The 18,424-nt window shown below is 38.1% G+C and overlaps 2 protein-coding genes across 2 annotated transcripts in view; both read left to right on the top strand.

The window, feature by feature from the left end:
• The first annotated feature begins 4,653 nt into the window (after positions 1-4,653).
• Positions 4,654-11,853, top strand: LOC139738810 (dnaJ homolog subfamily B member 13-like). Its single transcript, XM_071649447.1, has 6 exons — positions 4,654-4,804; positions 7,958-8,061; positions 8,439-8,600; positions 9,457-9,614; positions 10,734-11,038; positions 11,514-11,853. Exons 1-6 carry the CDS (start codon positions 4,737-4,739, stop codon positions 11,662-11,664), a joined length of 948 nt encoding a protein of 315 aa, XP_071505548.1. The 5' UTR covers positions 4,654-4,736; the 3' UTR covers positions 11,665-11,853.
• A 4,925-nt stretch (positions 11,854-16,778) lies between these two features.
• LOC139738809 (probable E3 ubiquitin-protein ligase HERC4) overlaps positions 16,779-18,424 on the top strand; it is a 41,826-nt gene continuing 40,180 nt past the window's right edge. The window contains exon 1 of the mRNA XM_071649446.1: positions 16,779-16,881. Coding sequence (XP_071505547.1) covers positions 16,868-16,881 — 14 coding nt within the window. The 5' untranslated portion in view covers positions 16,779-16,867. The remainder of the gene's footprint in view (positions 16,882-18,424) is intronic.

Raw genomic sequence — 18,424 nt, 5'->3', positions numbered from 1 at the left:
ACATATACGGTATATTCATATTTGCTGGAAATGAATTGAAAATGCCATTGAACCTGAACCTGAAGTTGCATGATCTGATGCACACATTTGGTAGCATATTTAGGGCATCCCTCCCCCTTGGAGTCTTTTCACTGTAAGAACTGAAATTCCTGAGACAAGCCCAATTCAAGTTAATCTTTCTCCATCTCAACATAATCAATATAGCACATACGTACACGATATATAAAAAGAGATAATAATGTTAAAGGGATGGTATACAGTTTAGGTTGTGGGGCTTCAGGTTTCCAACTTCTTTTCATGATTATTATTTTATAAGATAATGAGAAACCTCTTATAAAACATGAAAGAGCATACCATTCAAAGAGGAATTCAAAGTTTATTTGATGAAAATTGGTTTTGAAATGGCTGAGATATCCAAAACAAAGCGATCCTTTAAAAGGATCGCTTCGGTTTACATTGTTTTCGGATATTTCAGCCATTTCGAAACTGACTTTCATGAAGTACACTTTGAATTCTTCTTTGAATGGTATGCTCTTTAACATATCATAAAGTGGTTTCTAATTCGGGCCCATGTCACAAAAAGTTAAAAGGTGAATCCTCACCTCAACCAATATTATGCCATCCCTTTAAAGGACAAGTTCACCTTGATTTACATGTGGATTGAGTGGATGAAGCAATATTAGTAAAAGACGTCAGTAAAAGTTTGAGGTAAATCAAATAGCCCATTCAAAATATATGAATTGTTAAAGTTTCTACGCAGCCTATGCACTGCTGGATGAGCAGTATACTACAGTTTATAATGTCACATGCGTCGAACGATATCAGGAAAATATGAAGAAAATTTCACAAAATTTCATTTTTAAGTGCACAATCCCTCGACTTGTCACTGTTAGGTTAGGGGTATTGCCCTTGCCTTCTGAAAGAGGCAAGTCAAGCTTTTTATCATTACCATTATTGCTATTATGCTAGAAGAGTGAAAATATGTTAAATTTTCTTTACACTCATTAATGTATATCGTTCTACACATTGTGAATTGAATTGAATTGAATTTATTTCCTCTTCATGGGGTGGAACACCCTGATCAGCATAGCTGGTTTCCATAGGGGTCCTCATACATACATGCATAATGGTATAAAGCGAAGAATACATACATCTAGAATTAAAACAAAAATCATGTATACGCAACAATACAAACAGAACGATACTAAACACATAAACAAGCTTAGATTCAAAAGTTAAATACATGTAACACAACTGTTGCAACAAATTTTTGGCAGTTGCACCTTGAAATAAATAAAAGAAACAGTACAAACTGTTAATTCCATTACAGTCCCTAAAATGAATAAAATATATAATATACTGCACATCATTAAAGAAAAATGGATTATATACATCATAAAAGAAACAGTAAAAACTGTTAATTCCATTACAGTCCCTAGGATGAATAAAACATATAATATACTGCACATCATTAAAGAAAATGGATTATAAATACATCGTAAGAAAAAACAGTTAGAGCTGTTAATTCCATTACAGTCCCTAAGATGAATAAAATATATGATATACTGCACATCATTAAAGAAAAATGGATTATAAATACATCAAGTGAAAATTTAAATAAAAATCACACAGAAATTGCACAACTGAAAACAAACTTTCAAAAGCGAACGCTAAACTAAAATAGAGTTTAAAAAATAAAACCATATAAAACAGAACGATAAAAACAAATTTCACTTTAACAACGGAGCAGTCATAAAACACAGATACCATAAATCAAACATAGTTACAAGGCAGTAAAACATCTTTAGTCAGTGTATTTATATAACGCTTAAATGCCTCCAATGACATGGACGGAGTTACTGATCTTTCAATTTTGTTCCACAGTTTAGTGCCTCTACATGCGAACCTACGCTTACAATAATTGGTTTTGGGTCTAAGAAGCTTCAGCTGAGAATGTCCAGAACGTGTATTGTAACTAGCGTCACGAGGAATAAAGAGTTCACTGATGCACGGGGGACCAATCTGCCTCACAGCTCTAAAGAGAGAGTGAGCTAATTGTTTAGACCTGCGAACGTTTAAACAATCAAGACGTAAAGTGTCATACAAATCGTTCGAAGGAAACATAGAGTCAACCTGCAAAACAATTCTTAGGGAACGGTTTTGAAGAACCTGCAATTTATCACAGTTACGCTTTCCTGTATTCCCCCAGACTACATTACAGTAGTCAAAATGTGACTGTATTATAGATCTATAAAATAACAACGCAACACGGAAATCAATCATATTGCGTACTCTCTTATTGTGACATCACAAGCTGTAGTATAGTCTTCGCATCCAGCGATGGCGGCACTGAAACTTTAGGATTTCATAACTTTTGAACGGATTGTTCGATTTTCTTCAAACTTTCACTGATGTCCTATCAATATTGTTGCATTAATTCACATGCATAATTTATTATGAAGGTGAACTTGTACTTTAACTTGATAAAAATAAGCCACCTAAAATCCAGAAACAAGGTATGACATTACCGTTTATCAGGATTAAAGAAGTGAAATATTTAAATGATCAATTATTTTGGGATGGAGACGCCCCCCCCCCCCTTCATGGGGGACACATTAGTAAAAACTGGAGCTTGTGTATACTGTGGATCACACTAGTTGAAAATATACAGAAAAGAGCTAAGATGCATGGTCACCAAACACCAATTTAGACGTTACGATGTACAACATGGGGTTGATCAAACTAAATAAAGTGTAGGGCGTACATATACGAAATCCAGCACGGATAGGTCAGGACTGACAAACAGGATACAACTCGAGGTAGGCCTGCCTAATGATCTAACCGAACACGAACAAGACTATACTTTACAAGTACAACATCAATGCAAAGAAAACGGGACAAGTATAGGCCCTATATTCATAGTGTTGAGAAAAGAGAGAAGACAAAAAAAAAAAGGAGAGAGGAAGAACCAATTATAGATGCACAGTATTGGGAGGAATATTTGGAAAATTTTCGACCAAATGAGTAAGACGATACATAAAATTGATTATTGATAGCAAAGTTGAAAGACCCAACATACTAAATTCTGTGATTTGTAGCATAATTTTCTCATCTATTGATCAAAATTTAATAGTTTAAATATCTCATATCTAAGCGCAACGACGAAGTAGGGAGAGATGGAGGGGATAACCCCTTCCACATGAGAAAACTTTTGCATTCTTAGAATCGAAACTCAAGTATGTTATGGAGCACATTTTTGTTGCATGTTTGGAAAACTTTAAACAAAAAATGAGAAAATAAATTCTTTATAAAGCTAAGTTGCAAAGACGTATAAGCTTCAAACAAACTAAATGCTTTATTTCTTTTTTTTAATGATTTTCCAGTTGACCGATGAAGTAGTTGAAATTCGTTTTCCGAAGCGTAAAGACCAATCTGGTTATAATACCGCTCCCACATGAGGGAACATTTGCATAATTAGAACTGAAATTCAACGCTCCGGTGCACACTTTTTGTGGTATGTTTGGGAAAATTTCATTAAAAAAGTGAGAAAAAGGAATTTCAGAGAAAGCATGAATGGGTAATAATCTATAGTGTATATCTGGTCACCTCGTGTGCGTCTTCACTATAGCTATAGGCCCCACTGATAAGTATGGATCCAATGTGTGTAATAGCGCTCATCAGTATTAAAGTCATTATGGGCGCTGTGAATTCATGGAGTCGTGACAGAAATTTTAACGTGCATTCTCACTATATGGGATGGACAAATTAGCAAACAGAAGGAAAAGTAAAGATGCTGGTCTCCCCCAGCCGGGTTAGTCTCTCGACTCAACCATAAACGCTGACGAAGCGGGAGTAGGAGGTGACTATCAATGGCATTTGTTTAAATTTGGATATCGATTCTAATTTGAATTTAAAAACAATCTTGTGAGGCATTTAGAGCTTTCCTTTTTCTTCCCCCCCTTTTTTTTTTGTGTGTGTGTGTTCAAGCGGACCCCACATGTTACACACTGGCCCGCGGCAGACGTTTGAAACTATTATTTTCTCTCATCAGCTGAAGGAGAAGGTTATTAGTGCTAACTGAAGTGCAGTCAGATAATCGATAATGATGATAATAACAAGGGATAATCATTGTCATTGTAACGTGATGGATCATGCATGCATTCTTATATATTCTTAATATTTGAGTCAATGCAAATTCAGGAAACTCGCAGATGGGACGCTATATAGGTGTGCCTGTGCTAAAACTCTGTGCTTGGCCTGCACTTTCTAACATCATGTCAAAAATGTCAAATTGTAGGAGGCAATGCGCCAAACCATGGAATAGGGAGAAAAACAAATACAAACTGGTCAGCAAGAGTGTAAGGGCGTCATACATGAATACAAAAATACAATGACAAAATCATTAGACTTATTAAAACATTCACAAAACCGAGCCGATCTCCAAGCGTTGTTTTTTGGTTTTTTTTTTCCGCTTGCCAAAGTGATTGCCTTTGCAAACTACGCAGTGGACCGCAATCGAGGGTACTAGTACTAGTAGTGTACGAGAATGACTGACATATGGTAGGAAACGGAGATAGGGCGTCAATGAAAGGTCACCGGAGGTTCGCGTAGCTCAGCAACGAGCTCGAGACTATAAACAACGGGCATCGAAAATCGTCCTGTTGCACGCTCCAAAGGGGATAACGAATCGACGAGTTATTACTCAAAGCAGAATCCAGGCGAGAAACATCAGGAAAATGGGAATAGATTATTACGAAATCCTCAGTCTGACACGTTCAGCAATTGACGCAGATATCAAAAAAGCGTAAGTTGACTTACAATCGTTAGATTTTGTGTTCACTCTTGTTAGGTGGTTACTAGCAGTTAGAGTGCCTTGGTCACGGTTGCGGCGCGCTGTTGAGACACCGTAACAGAGGGAGCAATGCTGCCTGAATTATGGGGATGAGTTGATCAAGCGTTTTGGGACCGGACGCGTACATGGAGTCACTTTGAAGGGGAAATCCAACGATTTAGCAGGTTAATTCTCACGCCGTTTTCAGAGTATGTTGTCTAGTATATGAGGTAAAGGGTGCATATTCTATGTAAAATAGGTAAGTTTTCACGCGCAAACTTGTGTCCAGAAACACCCCCCCCCCCCCATCATATGTGCCAGACCGAACGTGGATTGCAGCTAGATAGCCAAGGTATGGACTATAGTGAGGTGCCCGCACCTCGCCAGGGAGCCGAATACCGTCACGCGCACTGAACACAAAATTATGCCCGGGACTGTGTTCAGTAGAGGTTCTAGTTCTATCCCTTGAAAAACTTGAAACTTTGCAGGGTTACCACAAACAAGCAAAAGTGTGGTGAAAAAAGAGCAGTTTTGAAAATTTGAAATTTATATTAGGAATACGTGTTATAATAAGTATCATCGGCATACTCGTGAAATAGGCCCCACCACTGCGTGTCCGTACTACGGCGGCTCGCCTATTTATACTCGTGAATTCAGCCCCACCGTGTGGCGTTCATCGGTAGGTAAGCACAGCGGTGGGGCTTCCTTCCACAGTATAATATTCGTGAATGCGGCCCCACCAAACGGCGTTTATGCAAAATTGATACAGCGGTGGGGCCGTTTTCCACAGCATAGCATCTTTCGTCCTCTCTTTCTTCTCGGAAGGACTCCCTAATGTCCCTCGACTAATTTAACGGCCAATCTAACCATAAATACAACCCTACCTACACTTGACCTATAACCCTAAATCCTAACCCTAACCCTAAGGCCTAACCCTAACCCTAGGACCAACCCTTGCTTGCTAACGCACGGGTGCACGTGCACTGCGGTGGGGCCTATTTCACGATTTTGCCGTATCATCACGGTCACCCGCATGCGTCTTTTACGTGCTTGTCTGTGGGAGCATCACGATCACCCGCACACGCCTTTTACGTGCTTTGTCTGTGGGAGCGCGGGTGGCGAGTTGCGGGCCCCTTCCTTAGCGCACAACTTTTTCGCATCATTCGCGTTTGAGGACGATAGCTGCAAATTTCCGGTATCGAACAGTAAACTTATGGTTCCATTGGAATCTTCAGCATTTTTCCAGTAGGTAAATGTGATTTCATAGAATTTCAGTGACGAAATGTGATTCAAATATAGAGTCTATGCATAAACATTAACTATGGCGAGGTGCGGGTCACCCAAGTATACCAAAACCAGTTACCAGCCAAGGCAAGGGTCACGAAACGAAGTCAAAAAAAAAAAGAAAAAGAAATGAGATAATAATAGTAATAATAAATAGGAGGTTGAGCTGACACGAAAGTCATTTTCAAGTGCCTAGATCTAAGTGCTTTCCAAAAAGTGAAAAAAGATCCATTGTTGTTCAATTTGAAATCAGAGTTGCAGACAGGCAGGGACAGGTGGTGGGGCATCTACCCTACGCGTAACAAATGACATGCTGTATGGCTCATCAACTGCATGCATAGGGGTAAACCAAACGTGTACAATTCTGCAATATTTTTTCTAGTTGCCAAGTTGCTAGTTGTTGGGTAGATTTTGACACTTACTGTATACCGTAGTTATGGGTAAACTCGGCCTAGCGGGTAAAGTCGGCCTCCACCATGCGCAGTACAACTACTTGTAATGCGCGCGCTGGGGGCCGAATTTACCCATAACTACGGCACGCCGAATATTTCATGAGGTTTTTATTTTCATGAATTTCGCGAGCCAGGTGCTTTTCGCGAAATTAAAGACACCTGAAAATATTGACACTGATCCCGATGTGAATATGATGTACACGTGTACATTTCTTCATTCAGTACAGGACTCCACGATCGTGAATTTAACCACTCGCGAAATCATCGGGAATTCCCAATTCACGAAAATTTAGACTCGCAAAATATATGGCGTATACAGTACATGCTGCAAGATCAAAATAATTTCACTTTTAGAGGAAAACCAGTGGGATACATTCAATACTCACAATACTACAGTGCACTCCCGTTACAACGAACACGGTTATAACAAAATTTCGTTATAACGAAGTAAATCTTCTGGTTCCAAAATTATCGCCATTAAAGTCTATGGTACAAAATTCGCTTATAAGGAACACGGTTATAGCGAAATTTCCGTTATAACGAAGTGTTTTCCGAGTGCCACAGACAAAGAAAAACAAAAGAAATGTGCTCCGTTATAATGAATTCCTTTCGAAAATACGTAGCGGAACAAGCATTTCTGATAGCGTCTCTGCATGGGTGAACGCTTGACACCACTGTGTGTTCGCTCCTTGTGTCACGCATAGTTTCTGAGGGGAACTTGCGTTTATTATTGAAATACAGTTATCCCATCACATTTCACATAGCTTTCCAGTGTATGATGAGTGTTATGCAAACAGAATATGATATATATACGTGGTTTCCTTGTTTTCGTTATATATTGTATTTGTTCGGTTATAACGAAATTTCGTTATAACGGGAGTGCACTGTATCGTTATCCTTGTCAGCTTGTACAGAACGTAGTCTCATACTATCTATCTCTTTTATCAGTCATAGAATAAATCATGTGCATCAGGAGTTTAGAATTAGACCACTTGTCTATATATTGAAAAGTAATTCTTTGTTGTAGGTTCTGGATATGTTTCATTGTCATCTTTTCTGTTTGAATTTGTCTTATTTCTGGTTGAAAAAGAATATTTATACCAAAATTTATGTTAACAGATTTTTTATTTTATTTTAACAGCTGTTTTCTTCCAGAGTAAACATTTGTAGGCTCTCCCTTTTCTGCACTTGTTTTTCATCAACACTTCAGAGTGCATTTCCTTTTCCTATTTTGTTTATCTGTGCCTTCACCATTACCAGGTCCAGGAAACAGTTAATTTTATCAGCAACAAGAAAAATAAGAATTGTTTGTATGCACCTTCTGTTCAACATACTCTCTTCAACATATGTTTTGTCCTTCTCCCTCCCCCCCCCCCCCCCTGGTCTACAGATACAGGAAGCTAGCCCTGAAATACCACCCAGACAAAAATGAAGAAATAATCGCGCCAGAGAAATTCAGACAGGTGTCAGAAGCCTATGATGTCCTGAGTGACCGTAAGTAGTGAAGTTAAAGAGTAGTACATGTACTTGTTCATGCAGCTAGATAATGTGTAATGATTATTTTCAACTCAGTAGCCTTCTTTTAATGAAACTACAAGGTAATACATACACTGTATGAACGATAAAAAAAAAAAATGAATGGAGGTCATGTTTGAATGCTGTTTAACCAAGAGTTGGTGGTACACATTGTACAGAGTACAATCAAATATATCATCCACAAATGTTCAAATGTAAGATTATGGCTACAATTGTGTGATAATGAATGGTTCATTTTTGTGTAGTGCATCACTTAAAGGAATGTATTGGTTGGGGACTTGTTAATGTATGGAGAAATGTTTATATCTTTTTATTGTTTTGTTGTTTCCATGCAGCCAAGAAAAAAGCAGTGTATGACCAGTTTGGTGAGGAGGGGCTCAAGAATGGTGTCCCTGCTGGTACAGAGGACAGCGGAGCCTGGACACAAGGCTATACATTTCATGGCGATGCCCACAAAGTCTTTAGAGAATTCTTTGGTGGCAACAATCCGTTTAGTGGTAATTATCCCATTAGCTCGTCATACTGAAGTGATATAATCAGTAACTATTTGTTATATTAATGATACATGTAATGATAATAATAATAATGATGATAATAATGATGATAATAATAATAATGATATTGATAATAATAATAATAATAATGATAATAATAATAATAATAATAATAATAATAATAATAATAATAACAATAATGATAGTTGTAATAATAATCATGATAATAATAATAATACATTATAATAATAATAATTGCATTTATATTGTGCTTTATACTGGTGTCATCTGGGGCATGATGAATTATACTGTAACTGTGATAAACTCATAGGAAGAATGAAACAGTGTCTTGATGATCTTGCAAGTTGAAGGATAATTTGTTAATTCAGCAACCCACATTTTTTTTTAAGTGTTTCTGTGTGCATTAAGCATAATCATAACATTTGAGTGTATGACTATTGATAATCAAAGAAGGCACTTATTCCTGTAAATGTTCTTTGATATTTCTGTATTTTTATATTGTATCTACAAAATATCCTATGCAAGAATGCACTGACAAATTTAATCTAAATGCATTAAAAGCATTGTTGCCCAGGTTCCATTACACAACATAGGAAAATGAACATGCATTAGTGGTAGTACTTTTTTTACATAGTGCATGTGAGAATCATTGTGGGTATCTATAGAGTTTGTGACATATGAATAAAACAGATACCCAGAAGCATGATACACAGTGGAAAAAGTGAGAAGGATTCGTGTCATGGACATTCAGCTCATTTTTTTGTTGATCTGAGACCATTGTAGGACATGCTGTTTTTTATTGACAGTACTGAATGGCATTGTTATCTGTTTCTTGCAGAATTCACAGATGGCATAGATGGTGACCTAAGTATGGGCTTTGGTGGGCTGCTTGGGCGTGGCAGGAAGAAGCAGGATCCACCCATAGAGCGGGACCTTGTCCTGTCACTCGAAGAGATCTTCCATGGATGTACCAAGAAGATGAAGATCTCAAGGAGAGTTAGTATCTCAGTGTGCTTATGAATCAAAGCCTGTCTAATGACTACTGGATGATTTATTCCAAAGCTGAATTGAACTTATGCCTTCACCACTGTCTGATATTGAACAGTATCAAATAATGTAAAAAAGTTTAGTATAGTTTTTAAGATTTTAAAAGGGTTTTTTAAGGGCCTTGATAAATGAATGATAGGCAAACATACGTTGTAACTCCATATTATTAGATTGCCACAGTGTACATCATTCCATAATGTAGTACATCAATGATGTTTTTACACCTGTACGGATATTACACCATATTGTGACAAGATGCACAATGTACTGGTCTGTCCTTTTCTCCATTAAGTACATTGTAACTTACAAGAAATAATGGGTCCTCACTAGTGTCAATCATAGTACAGTATTCATCGCATAATCGGGACAGGTTGGGAGTAGCAAACACGGCCCCTTTAAGCGAGGTGCCCGATTTCGCGATGAGCATTCACCGTACACTAACGGCATACATGTAGTGCACACACACACACACACACACACACACACACACACACATGCATACTGACGTACTGTACATGTGCATGAATACACTACCACGCTACCCCTCGGCGCGACCCTCTAGCTCATTCACAACTGAGGAAGATTGTGACGTACGCACAGATCACAGTGTATTGAAAGTTGAAACACTCAGAGACGAGGAATTTGGACTTTGCCCTCAAAGTGTATGACTGAGATTAAACAACGTACACAGCCTGAGTTGTGTGAGCGAGGCATGTTTTTTAAATGCATGATCAACAAAATCAAAGATCGCTTGAAGAAAAATTGGCCCGTTTATCAGAGGTCCCCGCCCGATTATCCAGTGAAAACAACGTGCATTGGAAATGTTTCTGGGAAGCGTATGTCATTTAAGCGAGGTTCCCGATTATCAGATGCCCGATTATGCGATGAATACTGTACAAGTTTTCCCAGTAGCAAACAATGTTCATAAGTTGCTTGCATATTGCATATTGATGAGCCAATGTCAAAGTGTTGAATACATCTCGTAACAAAAGTAATGCATGTTTCTGTGTTTGTTAGTGAAAGTTTATTTTCTGTGTACTTTGGGCAATGATACCTGTTTAATTCCAGGTAATGAATGAAGATGGTCATACTTCCAGCACCAGGGACAAAATTCTGACCATCACTGTCCACAAAGGATGGAGAGAAGGCACCCGTATCACATTCCCCAAAGAGGCAGACCAAGGTCCCAATATCGTTCCAGCTGACATCATCTTTGTGGTGCGGGACAAGCCTCATCCACGTTTTCGTCGTGAGGGCGATGACCTTGTGTTTGTGTCGCGTGTTCTCCTTGGCAAGGCTCTGACAGGCTGCAGTGTAGAGGTGCCTACACTGGATGGAAGGTTGCTGAATATACCCATCAATGACATCATCAGGTACATGCTTTGTGCCTGTCACCGAGTTTTAGAATCAATCGTTGTAGCAAAACAGGGAGAAGTATTGCATAAAATACGCCAGTTTTTTATTAGAATTTTAGAGGTACATTGTAAATGCTTGTCTTACATGTATGCAATGAAACAAAAGGTTCAGAAAAAATGAAATATTGAGTGAAATTAAATAAATCGTCGGCCTTATGCCAAAAGGGCACTAATAGTATACAAAGTCTATGGTGTTAAGGGCCTTTTGGCATAACGCGGACGAAATGCTAAGAGCACAATAACCACTTTAATGGTAGTAATCCTTTGAGCAAGGTGCATCACAAGTGTCTCAAAAACAGTTTTCTTAGACACCAGACACTAGAAAGATCTTCTTTTTCATTCTTATGGACAATGCAGGATAAATTCCTTTTTGAATGCCATAGAAACTAATGTATTGAATATGACATGTCTTTTATTGTTCTCCTCCATACAGTCCTGGCTACAGGAAAGTTGTTCCAGGAGAAGGTATGCCTATCTCAAAGAATCCAGAGCAGAAGGGCAACCTCGTCATTGCCTTCGACATCGAGTTTCCCCGGCAACTGACTCCAGACAAGAAGCAGCTCATCAAGGATGCCTTATTATAGATTGAACTCTGATTCAAAGATCACATGCTAACTCGCCATCAGATCATTGTTGAGGCATAATCCCTCTTTGACACCGAAATACACTTAAAAAGAAAGCAGTTGTACCTGTTCTTTTAAAAATGTGTTGACAAATACTTGTAATAGTCACCAATGCTTGCAAGCTTTCACATTGCTTGAGTCGAGATTTGATGTTAAATTATCACATGAAAAATTGTCATTGTCTGTAGAAACAACAGTCATAGCATCTACAGTGAAATATATGACATACTCTTATAGAGTGCTAATGTAAAGTTCCTTTGTGATGACCCATAGAAGATAATCCTTCTCTCTTGTGTGTCATCTCTTGTTTCATTAGATAATGACACTGCTATTTCAAGGAAATAAAAAAATCAAACTCGCCCATAAATTGTGAATGATGAAGAACTGGTACTGTTATCTCTACCTGCTTTACAGGTTTGCAGACTTGGTGACTGACATGTTGACAATTTTTCCTTTCAAGTGTTCAAAAAGTCCATTATCAAAGGGCACATACAGTATAATAGACTCACACTGAAATAAAAACAATGTGTTGTATACAGTTCTGGTTTCAACATGAGATCTTCTTCATAGAATATAACTCCAGTATCACAAAATGACTGACTTGTGCAGTGTCACAGCAATCACTGAAGGAAAAGGAATATGCTATGAAAATCTGTTTACACTCTTATATGCTCCTATATGACCTCATTAGTTATGAAAGAATCAAGTCTTACACTCCAATGTATTAAAAACAAAGCATAAGGACTTTTTTGAACTGAAGATGTATGGATTACAATCCCTCAGTCAAACACTATAGGTGACCCGCTTCAACAAAAAGGTCCTAAAGTCGCACACTGTCGAAGCCGTGAAAATCGAGTTTGAAGTCTGAGCATTAAAATTGGTCAAAACTTACGATTTTCTGATTTTGATATATTATTGGAGTCTAACATGTCTTCTATCATCTGTCGAAATTTTGAAGCAAAATGATCAAAGGAAAGATAAAAAAATTGCGTTTTTCTGAGCCATGTTTTTTGGCATTTCAACGAAGCAGAAACTGGTTCGAAAATATGGATTGAGCGCCACAGATAGGTTCTGCCCCTAACAAAGGCCAGAGTGATCTCATTGGTCAGTTTGCTGCTTGCTGCTAACCGAAGCGTGAAGCTCGTACACTGCCCAGTCAACTGGTGCACGTGCGGGCGGGGTGCGCTATGCTCAGCCGCTTCTCACATCCTGGTCACTGATTGGTTGGTGAGGAGACCGCCGACGATGATGTGCTTGAATGAACTCTTCGGGGGTTGCTAGGGCTTACCTTCTATTGTCCAGAGGTGAAAACTGACTTGCGTGTCCCTTGATCGTGTTTGCATCGAAAGGAAGACTTTTAGGGCGCTTTTCTTGAAACAGTGCTTTTCCTCTCTTTTAAACATCGATATCTCCGCAGCCGATTATTTTTATAAAATGTGTTATATATCAATTTAAAGCAGAAAGATTAGGGGATTATATCATTCAATTTTCAAATAATCAACCTCGCCCGACTTTAGGATCATTTTGTTGTAGCGGGTCACATAGAGTATTTGAAAAGAGATTTCAGTCATATTATATCTTCATCATAATTATGTAATGCTTTGCTACTTTTGCCTTCTCCTCCCCCATCCCCAAAGAGAAAAGGATTAAAACTATCAATCCATTTTCACAGCCATCTATATGAGATTAAAATCTTTATTTAAGACATAAAAAGGCTTAAAATTCAACGTATCAATTGTAGTACAAATGATGGTATACATTCTGTATGTTGATATGTTTCAAGAAGTTTGTGTTGTATACAGTGTAACATATATGTAAATAGGCAAACTACTGTCAATGTTTTTTAACTGTCGGTGGTCTGTGAAATTAAAGTTATATGTTATGAAATGTACTGCTGTTGTGTCAGTATTGCACTTACTATCTCTCTGAGTAGACAAACATTAAAAAAAAAACAGTTTTGGAATAGAATATTTGGACAAGAAGAGAGAGACAGTGCATATGTGTTTGTAGGAGTGAAGTAAGAAATGAGAGTGGTAGAGAAGGAAGAGGGAAAGTGTGAGAGAGGAGCACTTCCACTTTTTAAGATATTGTGCTTGCTACCTGTAGAGATGCATAGTAATTGGTATTATTAAAATCCCAAGTAAATGTAATATAAAGTATGCTATGATAGTATTCACACCACTATACTAATAGTTGCTGAAAATCACCTGTAATCATTAACATGATTAAGATGACAAGTATGGTAGCAATGACACAATGATAGCACTGATGATGTTGATATAGATAGTATTACTGTTCATTTGTATGTGCTGCTGTTTCTCGGGCCTAAGCATAAACTTGGATGAAAAGACAGAAATATATTGCTTACCTCCAGTGTCCATTTTACATACAACCCCAAATCTCCAGGTCGATGCTTCTTAAACCATTTACTGATCTATATGCCTTGAAGCAGTAACAAAACACATTGTGACCAACTCCCAAAGTCTACAATCTTTTAGATTAATTGGTATGAATGTACTTGAGATTAGGAGTGGCATTGCAAATCTGGCAGGGGAAAAGCTCATGTAATGTCTATGAGACTGTAAATTGACATCAATTTGCCTCTGTTTGTATAACTGCATGGTCATGCCAACAGAATTTGAAGCAATGTTAACACATGTTTGTTTATAACTGGATAGATGTGCATCTATTACCGTAAGTCCAAGGGGATGCAGGTTTCTTTAAAAGTATATAAAGCAACTGCTGTTGAATATGTGAAGAGGAATGTTCATGATTAAAGTGTATATCCATTTTTTTTTTTTTTCGAGCAAGGATAAGGTTCTTTTAACGTAGTCATGGATTTTGGAAGAACAAAAATTTGGAATTTTATTTTGATCCTCATTCCCATCACTGGACAGACAGGGATCTCTCTATAAAAGATTTTACACACAATCAAATAATGAAAAGAGTCACATTGTTCCATGGACCAGTCATATCCACTGAGAGGACTTGGGGTAATTTTCAGGACTATCTAATGCTATAGATGGCTATGTAGAGATTTATTCCCATGAGTAAAATGTTTATCTGTTGTCGTTCAACGAGCCAAGTTGAACATGAAATATTAACCCAAGAAATATAAAGGGCTTAATATCTTGCCACTCTTTGCTGCAGTTGACAAAATAATAGAGTGAAAGCTATAAAGCTATTGTATGACAGTATGGTAGAGCATTTCATGAAAATCATACCCAAGGTATATATGTTTATGATAACTAATGATTTAAAGCAACAGCAACAACAACTTACATTTAAGGATGTAGATCAAAGCTGGTAATTCATGAAGTCAGAATCACAGGGGCGGATCAAGGAATTCCAGAAAGGGGTGGGGGCACAAAATAAGAAAACATTAAGGGGCGCACACGCTCCTCTGATTTTTTTTCTTCTTTGATTTAAAGAAAAAAATAAAGGGGGGCGTGCGCCCTTCCGATTTGCCACTGTCATATGCAAGTGTGTGTGTGTGTGTGTTTAATAATTATCTTAATTTCAATCTAGTCTTCAGAAGTGTTACTACTTACTAGTACTTCAAAGGATATAAGGTTCTTTTTATATATATACTAGTATATATATATATATACATATATATATATATATACTAGTATATATATATATATATATATATATATATATATATATATATATATATATATATATATATATATATTGTCAGTATGTTTACTATTGGATTTCGTATAGTTTTATCCATTGCTGGTTGGGCTGGGGTGGTGAGTGGCTCGGTAGACTATGAGCCTTCTACGGTTAGCACCATGGAGGTACATCCTCCATGCACCTTCTTGTACCTTCTTGTACCTACATGTACCTTCTTGATTCGTGCTGTCCTGTAGTACACCAACGAAGAAAATACAGCTTTTTCTGCCCACGTTTCCATGTGTATACTGCTATATAATTATGGTAGAGCCATTTCATGAAAATCATACCCAAGGTATAAGTACGGGTGTACTATGGTTTTCTCAAAATAAATATTGGTCACAATCATATGATGCAAATTACATGATATAAGGATGTGCATTGCCACAAGAAATTTCTTATAACCTGTCCACAAATCTTCTCTAATTTTCCTATTTGATAAGTTTATGATAACTAATGATTTAAAACAACAGCAACAACAACTTACATTTAAGGATGTAGATCAAAGCTGCTATTTCATGAAGTCAAAATCACAGGGGCGGATCAAGGAATTCAAAGGGGTGGGGGCGCAAAATAAGAAAACATTAAGGGGCGCACACGCTCTTCTGATTGTTTTTTTTATTTCTTTGATTTAAAAAAAAATAAAGGGGAGCGTGCGCCCTTCCGATTTGCCACTGTCGTTTATATGCAAGTGTGTGTGTGTGTGTGTGTGTGTGTTTAATAATTATTTTCATTTCGATCTAGTCTTCAGTTCAAGTGTTACTAGTACTTCGAAGGATATAAGGTTCTTTTTATATATATACTAGTATATATATATATATATATATATATATATATATATATATATATATATATATATATATATTGTCAGTATGTTTACTATTGGATTTCGTATAGTTTTATCCATTGCTGGTTGGGCTGGGGTGGTGAGTGGCTCGGTAGCTACCATGAGCCTTCTACGGTTAGCACCATGGAGGTACACCCTCCATGGGCTCCTCCACCATGCTAGTATAATACAACTGTATGCACATTCTTGATTCGTGCTGTCCTGTAGTACACCAACGAAGAAAATACAGCTTTTTCTGCCCACGTTTCCACGTGTATACTGCTATATAATTATCGAGATATATACTGAGATAAGTATACATCTCTCATCTCTATGATAATTACTAGTATACGTACTTACGCACGCATACGCACGCATATGAACCATGGGCACTGAACTCTGTGGCAGCGACACACCAAAGTCCTGCGTGCGCGTGCGCTTCTACACTAATTGAGCGACGGACACGTAAAGTATAGTACTACCAAAGAGATAATCTCTTTGAGTACTACGCATGTAACGGCACGGCCGGACGACATCTAAATTTCACAACAAACTACAAACATTGGCAATTGCATTGAAAACCGGTCACCGAAAACTGAACGGTTAATTAGCGCAGAGACACATCAGTCAAGTTAAACCACCAGCAAATTCCCATGCATGTCTTGTAATAGGTGAGTTTGTGATTGTGCATATTTTATTGTTTTAGCTGAACTAACCGATGGTTATGGTTGCTATTGTCTGCCCAGAACAAGCGACCACTATCGCTAACGAACTGCTGCTGATGATGTTGCACATAGTCGGATGGAGGATAGAGCGATCGTGCCGGGATCGAGGAGCGGTAACCCCACCGGCGCTCTTCACCGCTGCGCTGCTGCTGTGCAGCTGCTGAGCGCCGTGTGATTCAGCACGGGCCACTGCACAGAGTGGGTCGCAAACAGCTCAACTCAGCTAGCTAGGGAGGTGCTAGAGTCCCAGAGATCAGAGAAGGAGAGACAACTACTGCTAGCTGCTTTCCTTTGAAGTCATGCGCGGCACCGCCGAGAAGTTGTGCGTTCAACTACAGGTGTTTATACCCGGGTATACCCATGTGCTTTGACAAAAGAGAGCATCAATAATCGTAGACAGAAAGATCCGTCTGTCCGGAGGACTCTTTTTATATTTTGCCATTAACGCTGTCCTCCGTATTAAAAATACTAAGTATACGGAGGGGATCCGTGAAGCCAGACGCAGTCTCCGCGGAACATTCCCCGACGGACAGATACAGACCGATCTTTCGGTCAACAATAATCGGGACTAGCGCTCTCACATCTAGAAATACTAGTACTTGACCCAACTGCAATTCGCTGTCTCTTTCAATGTGATGACAACAATGAATTTGTGTACCTTGAATTGGAGCAGCGAATCAAAATGCAGTGTAAAACTGACAATTTTAACAGCAAATAGTTTAAATAAAAGCACGCTGGAACACGCTTTAGCGGAGTAGCCTACTTCATTTGAAAGATCAAAATATCCCAGAATAAATAAAAGATAGAAAAACTAACAGTAACATGCGGAAATGTGCGCATTATAGAAAAATATCAGGTTTATAAGAGGGCCTAATTTTCATTTCATTTCGATATGCGCATTACGAAGAAACTAGAAATACACGTTTATAATATTGAATTCTTTCCTAAACTGTTCTAAATTAATTCGAATATTTCATTTAAAATTTTATGGTGAAATAAAGCAATGAAAGGTGAAATGCGTTCTTCGTCTCCGAACTTCGTCTTGCAACTAGAGCGGTGCCGAGCATGACTTCAAAGCGTAGTGGAATGCTAGGCATCCCATTGTAACGCCTTGAACCCAAACATGTGTTTGCATGAATTACTGTATACGCTATATATTTCGCGGGGGTTTTATTTTCGCGAATTTCGCGAGTCGGGAGCTATTCGCGAAATTAACAACACGCGAAAATATTACCTTCCAAAATGAATCCCTTGCCTTGATGATACGAACATTTCAGTACTAGTATACCATGTCACGGCTTACCGAACAGACCATACTGGCTAAGCTTGTTTACGCACGTCCACGTCTACTTACGAATACTGTAGAGAGCAAATCCATTATCGCAAGGGGACCACTCGTCAGAAATCTAGGGGACCATGCACTCGTCAGAAATCTAGCGCGATGGACTTAACCACTTCAAAAATATTGAATTCTAACTTACTAGTTCGC

This window comes from Diadema antillarum, unplaced genomic scaffold (genome assembly GCF_040938485.1).
Source record: "Diadema antillarum isolate AM-2024a unplaced genomic scaffold, OU_Dant_1.0 seq00000768_RagTag, whole genome shotgun sequence".
Classification (NCBI taxonomy): Eukaryota; Metazoa; Echinodermata; class Echinoidea; order Diadematoida; family Diadematidae; genus Diadema; species Diadema antillarum.
Note: the sequence above shows the minus strand (reverse complement) of the source record. Positions and strands in the feature narration are given on the sequence as shown.

Bases quoted from the DNA above. Each gene is read 5' to 3' on its own strand.
- LOC139738810 (XM_071649447.1), top strand. From the start codon at position 4,737: ATGGGAATAGATTATTACGAAATCCTCAGTCTGACACGTTCAGCAATT. The intron at 8,601-9,456 runs GTAATTATCCCA...TGTTTCTTGCAG, and splicing joins TGGCAACAATCCGTTTAGTG to AATTCACAGATGGCATAGAT. The intron at 9,615-10,733 runs GTTAGTATCTCA...GTTTAATTCCAG, and splicing joins AGATGAAGATCTCAAGGAGA to GTAATGAATGAAGATGGTCA.